The sequence below is a fragment of the Symphalangus syndactylus genome, chromosome 13 (genome assembly GCF_028878055.3).
Source record: "Symphalangus syndactylus isolate Jambi chromosome 13, NHGRI_mSymSyn1-v2.1_pri, whole genome shotgun sequence".
Lineage (NCBI taxonomy): Eukaryota > Metazoa > Chordata > Mammalia > Primates > Hylobatidae > Symphalangus > Symphalangus syndactylus.
In genome coordinates, this window is record NC_072435.2 from 57933387 (window position 1) to 57945467 (window position 12081).

At 46.1% G+C, this 12081-nt stretch overlaps 1 protein-coding gene across 5 annotated transcripts in view; it reads left to right on the forward strand.

Annotated features, from left to right (window-relative positions):
• GARRE1 (granule associated Rac and RHOG effector 1) overlaps positions 1-12081 on the forward strand; it is a 101642-nt gene that overhangs the window by 56765 nt on the left and 32796 nt on the right. For all 5 annotated transcript variants that reach the window (XM_055238768.1, XM_055238774.1, XM_055238769.1 and 2 more), the window contains one exon: positions 9745-9954. In XM_055238768.1, coding sequence (XP_055094743.1) covers positions 9745-9954 — 210 coding nt within the window. The remainder of the gene's footprint in view (positions 1-9744; positions 9955-12081) is intronic.

A 12081-nucleotide genomic window follows, 5' to 3' on the forward strand; every position in this document is an offset into this window, starting at 1 on the left:
CCAGGGCCAGCCCTCATACCAGAACCTCCTATCTAACTGAGAGCGCATCTGAGCAGGGGCAGGCCAGAGAGCCCAGTAGTCCCTGGGGAGAGTGAGGAGCTACTGGTAGCTGCCTCTCAATATCCAATCTCTTTTTTCTTTTTTCCTTTCTTCTTTCTTTCTTTACCTTCTTTTTTTTTTTTTTTCCCCCAAGACATGGTTTCACTTTGTTGCCCAGGGTGGAGTGCAGTGGAACAATCACAGTTCACTGCAGCCTGAACTTCTGGGCTCAAGCAATCCTCCTGTCTCAGCTTCCCAACTATGTGGGTCTACAGGTGCATGCCACCACACTCAGCTAAAGTGTATTTTTTTGTAGAGTCGAGGTTCCATTACGTTGCCCAAGCTGCCTTTTTTTCTTAGTAACAAACTCTCATTTTGTTTTCCATACTGTGCCTGGAATAAAGACTACACCTCGTAGTTCCTTAAAGCTGGGAGTGATCACTTGGAAATAAGATCTGGTTCATGACGGTGTAACTAGAAGTACTGCGTGAGATTAGTGGGATATCTCCTTAACGGGAAATTGGTGCTCCCTCCTCCTCCAATTTTCTACCGTCTCCAGTGCGTGCAGAATGACTGAGGGCCATTTAACCATTTATAACCGTGAAGTCACCTAGAAATGGGAGCCTCACGTGTGTGTGCCGAACAGAAAGCTGGGAAGCGGGCTCCTTGTGATGCCCTGGCGTCTCCATTCCAGCCCTGGTCCGTCTGCTCTGGATTTGTTTTACCTTAGAAAAAAAAACATCATTTTTTTTTCTTTTCCTCCCTCTGAGATGTAGTTTCGTTCTTGTTGTCCAGGCTGGAGTACAGTGGCGCGATCTTGGCTCACTGCAACCCCTGCCTCCTGGGTTTAGGTGATTCTCCTGCCTCAGCCTCCCAAGTAGGTGGGATTACAGGCGTGTGCCACCACGCCCGGCTAATTTTTGCATTTTTAGTAGAGATGGGGTTTCACCATTTTGGTCAGGCTGGTCTCGAACTCCTGACCTCAGGTGATCCCCCTGCCCTGGCCTCCCAAAGTGCTGGGATTACAGGCATGAGCCACCATGCCTGGCAACATAGTTCTTATTTAAGCCACTGTATTGGTTTTAGGTTTGATTTTTTTTTTAATTAAAAATTAATTTTTTTTTTTTTTTTTTTTTTTTTTTACTGTAGTGATGGAGTCTCACTGTGTTGCCCAGGCTGGTCTCAAACTCCTGGGCTTAAGTGATCTTCCTGTCTGGGGCTCCTAAAGTGCTGGGATTACAGGTGTGAGCCACCATGCCTAGCCTGTTTCTGTTTTTGTTTTTGTTTTGTTATATGTAGATAAACCTGATTCTAATTAAGTGGAAGCAGGAAGACTAGTTAAGGGGCTATTAGAGCAGTCTAAGTGAGGGATGATAGTAGTTTGGAATAGAAGGGTAGCAGAGGTGACTAGAAGTAGTTATATGTATTTTTACTGTGGTAAAATATATATAACATAAATTTTGCGATTTTAACCACTGTTAAGTGTTCAGTAGTATTAAGTACACTTACATTGTTGTGCAAGCATCACCATCATCCATCTCTACAACTTTCTTATCTTCCCAAACTGAAACTCTGTACGTGCTCAACAATAACTCCTGGTTCCCCTCTCCTCCCAGCTCCTGGCAACGAACATTCTTTCTATCTCTATAAATTTGACTAGGAACCTCGTATAAATGGAATCATAGAATATTTGTCCTTTTGTGGCAAGTGTGTTTCACTTAGCATAATGTCTTTAAGGGTCATTCGTGTTGTAGCTCGCATCAGAATTTCCTTCTTTTTAAAGGCTGTGGCCGGGCGCGGTGGCTCATGCCTGTAATCCCAGCACTTTGGGAGGCTGAGGCGGGTGGATCACCTGAGGTCACAAGTTTGAGACTAGCCTGGCCAACATGGTGAAACCTCATCTCTACTAAAAATACAAAAATTAGCTGGGCATGATGGTGAATGCTTGTAGTCCCAGTTACTCAGGAGGCTGAGGCAGGAGAATCACTTGAACCTGGGAGGCCGAGGTTGCAGTGAGCCAAGATCGTGCCATTGCACTCCAGCCTGAGTGACAAAAGTGAAACTCCGTCTCAGAAAAATAAACATAAAAATAATAAATAAAGGCTGATAAATATTTTAGCAGTTGTATTTTGCATGGTTTATGACATGTGCACCTGGGTCACTCACTCCCTAGTAGTGCTATTTACTGAGATGGGGAGTAGTGGGGAAGAGTAAGTTCAGATAATAGGTCTGTGATGCCTGTTAGATATCCCACGGGTGATTTCTAGAGGATAGTTGCATACACAAGTCTGGAGTTGAGGGTTGAGGTCCAGAACTTGGAGACCCTCAGTTAGTAGACACATGTAAAGCTAGAGAACTGAAGGAGGTCATCAAGGAAGAGCGTAGCTGGAGAATGAGTAAACCCTGGGGCACTCCCACATTTACAGTCAGAAGATGAATAGGAAGCCGCCCAGGAGTCTGAAACTGGAACAGCTGGAGAGCTAGGAAGGAAATGAAGCAAGGGTGATGCTGCTGAGAGGAGGTGAGGCCTCCTCTCCACCCCATTCCAAGATTTGCCATAGTTACACCACTTGGAACACTGTGCAGATACAGCCAGCTGGGAGTGTCCCTGTCAGATGGGGATATTGGGATCCCTGTCTCAGTGTGGTAACATGCGAGGCATCTAGTGCGACAGAGCGGCCTCACCCAAGTGATGTGTCATGATGAGGATAATGTTCATGCAGACTGATTTCCATTTGCCAGTTCCCTGTTTGTCTTTGTAATCGGTTTATCAATTGAAGTATTTTAGTATTCTTGATGGAAGTGACAAATTTTTTTTTTTTTTGAGACAGAGTCTCGCTCTGTCGCCCAGGCTGGAGTGCAGTGGCGCAATCTCGGCTCACTGCAAGCTCCACCCCCCGGATTCACGCCATTCTCCTGCCTCAGCCTCTCCGAGTAGCTGGGACTACAGGCGCCCGCCACCAAGCCCGGCTAATTTTTTTTGTATTTTTTTAGTAGAGATGGGGTTTCACTGTGGTCTCGATCTCCTGACCTCGTGATCCGCCCGCCTCGGCCTCCCAAAGTGCTGGGATTACAAGCATGAGCCACCGCGCCCGGCCGGAAGTGACAAATTTTAACAAAAAGTACACTCATGTGAACAAAAAGAATTTTCTGACCTCTGATGGGCTCCTGAGGCCATATATCAGGATAACTTAAATATGTTTTTATCCCTGCCCACAATGTAAACTTGTTTATGGAAAAAACTTGCATTTTGTTCTTTTTTTTTTTTTTTTTTTTTGAGACGGAGTGTTCTGTCGCCCAGGCTGGAGTGCAGTGGTGCGATCCCGGCTCACTGCAAGCTCCGCCTCCCGGGTTCTCGCCATTCTCCCGCCTCAGCCTCTCCGAGTAGCTGGGACTACAGGCGCCCGCCACCACGCCCGGCTAATTTTTTGTATTTTTAGTAGAGACGGGGTTTCACCGTGGTCTCGATCTCCTGACCTCGTGATCCGCCCGCCTCGGCCTCCCAAAGTGCTGGGATTACAAGCGTGAGCCACCGCACCCGGCAGCATTTTGTTCTTATTTATTTTTTGAAACGGAGTCTCGCTTTTTCTCCCAGTCTGGAGTGCAGTGGTGTGATCTTGGCTCACTGCAACCTCTGCCTCCCAGGTTCAAGCGATTCTCCTGCCTCAGCCTTCCGAGTAGCTGGAATCACAGGCGTGCACCACCATGCCCGGCTAATTTTTGTCTTTTTTGTAGAGACAGGGTTTCACCATGTTGACCAGGCTGGTCTTGAACTCCTGACCTCAAATGATCCAGCCGCCTCAGCCTCCCAAAGTGCTGGGATTACAGGCATGAGCCACCATGCCTGGCCAAAACTTGCATTTTGAATGGGAAAAATTACTCGAGTAATTAACGTGGACTTAGTTATCTTGAGTGGCCTTTCATTTTTTCCCTGGATGATATTTTGTAATTATTATTATTAGGTATGTTAAGATTTATAGCAGTGTAGCTGTTATAAATATAAATATAGAAATGTAAAACTTCCTATGTGTATTGATATGGTAACAAATTTTTAATATATTTTGGAAAGCAAACTATAAAACAACACACAATCTACTTTTTGCAAAAAAAAAATCTATAGGTACAAATATGGGCTGTTTAGGAATCATACAGTCAATGGTTATACCTATTCAGGAATATTTAGAACTATTTGTATGTTTGTATAGCTAATCTTTTCCCCCCAATTGATTGATGATGAATATTACTGATATAAAAAGTTTTGTGCACCACAGTGCTTTGCCCATGAAATATGAGCTCAGAAACTGCCTGTGCTGTTATTTTCACCAGCACTGAAGCAGCATGTCCGGGGGCAGAATGTACTCTTGTCTGAATTATTAGCATTTGGTGTTGGTTCCACCACTCCTGGGCCTGAGCTTGCTTTCTCCCTCGTTTGTTCTAAACATAGCATGGCACCTTTTCTATCCTGTAGGTTATTGCTGACTGCAAGGAGACTTTGTTGTTCTTTAGTTAGTTTTTTACATATTAGTTTCAGTAAGCCTGTTTCTTAACATTTTTCTACTGTAGCATAATCTTCATAAGTACTTTCTATAGTCCAGGCATGGTCTGCTGCATTCTCTGTCTCTGGGGATGCATTTAGGTCTTTGTGTCACATTCTGGTGTGTAGCTCATTATGTAATGACTCGAATGATCATCAGAACAAAAGAGACCTCATTAAGAACAAGATTGAGGACACTAGGAACCTAATGTAACATTTAAGGTATAAATGAGTATTGAAGTGAAAGAAATGATTGAATGCTTTAGAATTTCTAATACAAGCACCCATCTTGGACCTACTTACACTGGACTTTTAAAGTGATCAGAAATAAATGGATGTATGGGAGTTTTACTTGTTCCTCATTCTAAAGGGATATGAAAAAGATGAACTTGAGTTCATGAAGTTGAGCAGAACAATGAACTTAGAAATTATTTGTATTGATGTGAAAATCATACCATGTTTTGGGAAATGGGGTGGAGTTGGGCACTCCATAGTTCCAACCACATGCAGGTATTATAGGCTGAGTCAGGTCTGAGCCTAGAAGAGGAATAACTGCAACTAAACTTTGAAATATTCCAGGAAAGCAGAGTTGACATGTAGGTTGATCTACGACAACTACAGTGGTATAGAAAGGGTGGTCTTGGCCGGGCACAGTGGCTCACGCCTGTAATCCCAGCACTTTGGGAGGCCAAGGCAGGCGGATCATGAGATCAGGAGATCAAGACCATCCTGTCTAACACGGTGAAACCCTGTCTCTACTAAAAATACAAAGCATTAGCCTGGCGTGGTGGTGGGCGCCTGTAGTCCCAGCTACTTGGGAGGCTGAGGCAGGAGAATGGCATGAACCCGGGAGGCAGAGCTTGCAGTGAGCCGAGATTGCGCCACTGCACTCCAGCCTGGGGAACAGAGCAAGACTCCGTCTCAAAAAAAAAAAAAGGGTGGTTTTTTGGTGCTCCAAATAGGAAGGCCTTAAATTAAAATCTGTTTTACAATCTGAATAAAATACAAATATCATCAAAAAGAAAAGATATTCTGGTTATATACATGAATACAACATCCTTAGCAGCAGATGTTGTGTGTGTGCAAGGGAATAGGAACGTAAAGATGCACCCTTCTCCTCCACCATCAAGGGTTGCTAGAAAACAGGTCGCATTCAGTAGACCCCGATAGCTGTCTGTAATCCATAGCTCCTTCTCTGATTAGTATTTATCCACTATTGTGGCTACATTCTGGATCTCGTCGTAGGAAGAAAGAGTAGCCTGGTGGTTAGCAACACAGCTTTCGGAGTCAAACAGACCTGGTGTCAGATCCCTACTTATTACCTGCTTGACATTGAGCACGTTTCTTTATCTCTGTAAACCTCAGTGTTATCATCTGTAAAATCGGTGAATTGCTCACACCCCACAGAGATGGTTCACCAAACATAAGGTGCTTGGTATTTAAACACTCAGTAAATGGTAGCTGTTAATAGAGCTTCACTGGCATTTTAAACTTAAATACCTGCCTTTGGCCACTCTGCTTAACCACTCCCCAGCTTCCCACATGTGTTCTGCAATTTGACTGAACCACACAGTCCAGGAAACTTTATCCATGTGAAGGAGAAAATAGCTTTCCACAGCCCTGGGGTCACACACTCCCAAATTTATGTCAGGAAGATGCCCAAAGACTGGCTCATCCCTGGGTCAAGGAGAGTGGGGTCTGTTTCAGGAGGGGAGCTGAGCTAAGAACTGAGATCCTCGTAGAGGAAAGGTGGGCAGAGGCAGGCTGGAGGTTGAGCTCTGTACTCTCTCAAGAGAAGGTGGTGGTTATGCATCTGTTACTCTGGGTAAATTTTTAGAGCAGATATCTGATGAAACAGCTATTTCCAAGGTCCAGCGTTAACCATTGGTTTGATTGGCTTTGAATAAGTTATTTACAACACAGATATTTTGTTACAATCATAATTTGTATGACTGAGTTGGTCTCCAGGCATCCTGGGTAGGAGAGGGAGGTGCACAGTAGCTGAGCTATTGTCCTCATTCCTTATTTATAGGAAAGAAGCTTAGGTTAAATGACTCATCCAAGGTCAAACATATTCTAAGTGGTGGAGACAACACAGACAGTGCCTTTTAAACTGACCTGTGTCTCTTCCCCCACTCCTTCCTACAGCAGTGTTCTGCCCTCCTTATTGCCACCCCACAGCAAGAGGGCTTCCTTCACCTCATTCTCCCCAGGGGTGATGGCCTTGTCAGAGAGCATCCTGTTCTTGATCTGGGGGCCCTCCTTCAGGCCTTCAGCCATTCCTCAGAACTTTGCCCCTTAGTAGGGGAGGGGACAGGGTAGCTCTCTCTTTGCCCTCGGTCATTTCCTCGGGGAGGCTTTTCCTTCCCGTCCGCCTGTGTTCCTTTCGCAGCAGCACCCGGCCTTGCGTTATCTGTTCATTGCCTGTTGTCTTCCCCATTAGAATGTCACCCTGGCGAGAGCAGGGACTTGCTCATTCTCTTTCTGGTAGTGTTCCCAGGTCTTTGTGCTTGGTGCATATTAGGCATCCCCGTCTTGTATATTTATTGAGAGAATGAATGACTCAGTTGTGTCCATCAGAGCTGTGAGAGTGTGAACCTAGAGCTAATGGAGCATGGCGTCTTCCCTTTCTCCTCCTCCTCCGGCTTCCCATAGCTGCCAAGGTGCTGAGGAAGGAGCGGGAGGAAGAGTTTGTGTCCCTGAGGAGCTGGCTCACTCCTCCTCCCTGCGTCTGCAGTGGGTGGGGAGATTGAGGACACCCTCAGCCTACACCAGTTAAGGTAGAGTTCCTGTCACATGCCAGCCGATGCCAGTTTAGAGTCTGGTGAAGGCAGTGGGGCACACAGGTGAAGGGTATGGACATTTGAGTCAGGTGACTGGTCCACCACATCTAGTTTGTGTCCCCTTGACAAAATTTCATAGCCTTTCTATGCCTTGATCTTGTTGTCTGTGAAGGGAGGATGACCTCATAGGGTGGTTCCTGGGATTGAATGCACTAGCCCATGTGACTCTCCAGCATTGGTAATGTACAGGCTGCATGCTCCACTAAGCTGTCTGTGTGCTCTACAGGACTAAATAGCTGCTGTTTATTCTACTCCTGGCACCTGTCTAACTGGCCTAGGTGCGCTGCCTTCGTGTCCCTCACCCCGCCCAGTCTAGCACAGGGCACTGGGGGAAGGGCTCTGAGGAGGTGTGAGTGGAAGCCCAGGAGTTTGGGGGGCTTCAGCCTGTGATGCCGGTTGTTGTTCCCTCTGGAGGGCAAATGCTGTGGTGTGAGATTTGTGTGCGGCTTTTTGTTTGCTTTCGTTTGGTCCTGGTGATTTCCACAGGGTGAGGAGGGATTCAGAGATAATAAGTGTCATGCTGGGAACTGGCTTGCCCCTGCTTCTCCAGGAAAGAGCTCTGACTTTTGGGAACTGAGAGGGCGTGTGGCAAAGGTAGTTGCTGAGGCGAGGCGAGGCGAGAGGTCCACCTGTGCACCGCGCCCAAGGAGTCTGTGCATGTGCGTAAGGCAAGGCAAGGCGAGAGGTCCACATGCATGCCATAAGGCAGAGAGTCCACGTGTGCACCTGAGGGGAGAGGAAGGTTGAGTCTTACTGTGTGCTGCTCAAGGGACAGGACAGTGCATGGGCACTGTGCTGGATTTTGGTTCCTTGTAAAAAGCAATGGCTATAGTTCCCTGACCTTCACCACTTCTGCGAGGCAGTGGGCTGAGGGCCGGCCGTGAGTAGGCTCTCTCAGGTCCACTCCTGCTCAGTTGGGTGAATTGCAAACTCAGCGAAGTAAGTTGTTGTGAGTAAGTAATCTGCATAAGCCAAAGAAATACAAAATATCTTCCACAAAAAGATTATTAGGGAGCAGGATAAAAGAGCTGCAAAAGGTTTTTGTTGGTATTATTGTCAAATCTGATGTGGGCAAAACAACTATGAGAGATTAGGAAAAAATGTCAATAATCTGGAAGGTTTGTGGTCAAGTTGTTTTGTAAGTGGCCGTTTTTTGCCCTGTGTTAAAGAGAAAATAAGTCTGGGCGTGGTAGCTCACACCTGTAATCCCAGCCCTTTGGGAGGCCGATGCAGGTGGGTTGCCTGAGGTCAGGAATTGGAGACCAGCCTGGCCAACATGGTGAAACCCCATCTCCACTAAAAATACAAAAATTAGCTGGGTGTGATGGTGCACTGAGGTCAGAGAATTGCTTGAACCCGGGATGTGGAGGTTGCAGTGAGCCGAGATCACGCCACTGCACTCCAGCCTGGGTGACAGAGCGAGACTCCATTTCAAAAAAAAAGAAAGATAAATAGGAAATGATAGAGAACACATTGTAACTGTGGTTTATGCAAGAAAGTAACCGGGAGGAGCAGCAAAGGAGCTGTCAGAACAGCCTTGGCCCATACCAGAAGGCTGCCAGAGAAATGCACAATCATATCTGAAAATGTTTGTGGCACATAGTATATATTTAGTATACATCTTATTATAATTACATATTCATGCGTATAGTATTTTTTAAGTTAATTTCCTACTTGGACTATTAGCAACCAATCACTGATATATATCAGGTTAATGGGTTTCTACTGTACTCATGAATGGAGCTGCCCATTATATTTTCTTGACTCCTGGAAGACTGGTCTGTCAGCTTTGTTTCGTAAGACTGGAATGATGACATACAACTATGTTAATAACTATGTTAACACTCCTACTAAAATAACCAGTATATTTGGATTCCATTTTCAACGGAATGTCTTATGGTCACACTGGCCTTCTTTCAGATTTTTAGCTGCATGGTTTTTCCTTTACCTTCTGAATACTGTGTGGACGTAATTGCAGTTGTGGATGGCTGTGGTTCAGCAGGAGCTCAAAGACACCAGAAGTGGTGTGAGTCCAGATATAGGGGGTGGAGACAGGATTGGGGGTTACTTGGTGGGAAATGGGAAGAATTATTTCAACCTTGGGCCTTGTTATTTGATGGAAATGTTTTGACTTCTAGGCATCAGTCACTGAGGTCCAAACACAAAAACAAAGGCAGATCCTTCTGAAGCATGGTAGCCTTTTAACTTTGTATGATTTTGGATTTTCAGTTAACTGTTGCTTCTATTCAAGTTGGTCACTGAAAATTTACTGTGCGAATCCAACAGCAACCCACAACCTAAACATCCCTGGCTGTCTTGTTTCCACAGGTGTTGGGGCGATGTTTCCTGACTGTGGTGCAAGTCCATTTCCAGTTTTTGACTCATGCATTACAGAAGGTCCAGCCGGTGGCTCACTCTTGCTTTGCTGAGGTCATTGTGCCAGAAAAAAAGAACAGCGGCAGTGGCGGCGGCTTATCTGGCATGGGCCACACACCTGAACTGGAGGAAGCTGTGCGGTCCTGGCGGGGGGCTGCTGAGGTAACCCTGGCTTTGGGGAGATTGGTGCCTGTGTTCAAATAGGAGAGGCTCCAGAGGGCTTTTGCCTGTTGATTCTCAAAAGAGCCATTTCATTTAGAAATGTACATTTTAAACTGTTATCATTGGCTTGTTCATTTAACAGTGAACATCTTTGTGAATGCCCACTTTGTGCCAGGCATGTGCCAGGCACTAGGATGACAACCTCTACTCACAGCCTCCTGGGAGAATAGGCTTACAAAAACAGGGCTAAGGGGCCAGGATGGAGATGTGTGGGAGCCAGAGGAAGGGAGAGCCCTGTCTCTGAACGGTAGTGCTGCAGGAAAGCTTCTGAGATGGGGGACCAGTGAGAAGAGGCTGGCACCTAAGTCAGGAAAGACGGGGTGGAGCTGTCTGGGGAGGGTAAGTGGCCAGCCAGGCAGCGAGGCAGGCGAGCAGGAGTGTTTGGCAGACAGATGGGATGGCAGGCTCCAAAGATACAACCACAGCAGGGCAAGAGCTCAGTGGACACAGGGAATTTTGTCTGTTTTTTGCTAGTCAAATCATTCCCTATAGAAGTGCTTGGAATCTTTGTAACTTTTTAAATTTTTTAAGTTTTTCTTTTTCTTTTTTTTTTTTTTTTTTTTGAGACGGGGTCTTGCTCTGTTGCCCAGGCTGAAGTGCAGTGCTGCGATCAAGGCTCACTACAGCCTGTACCTCCGGGCTCAAGAGATCCTCCCACCTCAGCCTCTTCCAAGTAGCTGGGACTACAGGCTCATGCCACCATGTCTAGCTTATTCTTATTCTTCTTATTATTATTACTACTATTTTTTTTTTTGGTAGAGATGGAGTCTCACTATGTTGTCCAGGTTGGTCTTGAGCTACTGGGCTCAAGTGATCCATCCACCTCTGCCTCCCAAAGTGCTGGGATTACAGACATGAGCCACTGCGCCGAAACAAGATTCTTTTTTTTTTTTTTTTTTGAGACGGAGTCTTGCTTTGTCCCCCAGGCTGGAGTGCAGTGGCGTGATCTCGGCTCACTGCAAGCTCTGCCTCCCAGGTTCACACCATTCTCCTGCCTCAGCCTCCCGAGTAGCTGGGACTACAGGCGCCCGCCACCAAGCCCAGCTAATTTTTTTTAAATTTAATTTTATTTTTTGTATTTTTAGTAGAGACAGAGTTTCATCGTGTTAGCCAGGATGGTCTTGATCTCTTGACCTCGTGATCTGCCTGCCTCGGCCTCCCAAAGTGCTGGGATTACAGATGTGGACAAGATTCTTAATTGGTCTAACTCTGCCTAGATCCTCATTTGTCAGTTGCTTTACATGTGATTTGAGCAGTTCTCCAGTATGCGTTATGTGACTTCATGAAGTTTTTTTTTTTTTGAGATGAGGTCTCACTCTGTGGCCCAGGCTGGAGTGCAGTGGCACGATCTTGGCTCAGTGCAACCTCCGCCTGTCGGGTTCAAACAATTCTCTGCCTCAGCCTCCCAAGTAGCTGGGATTACAGGCACCCGCCACCACGCCCAGCTAATTTTTGTATTTTAGCCCCAGCTAATTTTTGTATTTTTAGTAGAGGCAGGGTTTCACCATCTTGGCCAGGCTGGTCTTGAACTCCTGACCTTGTGATCCACCCGCCTTGGCCTCTGAAAGTGCTGGGATTACAGGCGTGAGCCACTGCACCGGGCCAACATGAAGTCTTTTATCCCTTGGAAGATTGGCTATTTCCCAGCACAGCAGGTATGTTTATAAAATCTAGCCATCATGCAAGAGCTAGACCGAGTGGTTGGCTCCCTAATGGATAGAGAGCGCAGTGGTGTGGGATGGTATGGCATGGTCATCAGGTATAACGTGGAGGAGAATTGTGCGATTCTCCTCTCGTGGTGACAACCTCATGACTAAATGGTGGGCTGCAGGGAGCTCCTCCGGTGGGGGGATTCCAGCCTAGCGCAGGGTTGCTTTCCTAGTCACTCTGATGTGGCATTCTCTGTTCCTTTTCCACAGCCAGAAGAATTTAAGCTTAAATAAAAGGCAATCAAAAACAGCTCTGAAAAAGTCTGTTTTAAGGAGACTTTGTCTATAATCAGTGACATTTCTTTTGGGAGACAGAGTTTTGCTCTTGTTGCCCAGGATGGAGTATAATGGCGTGATC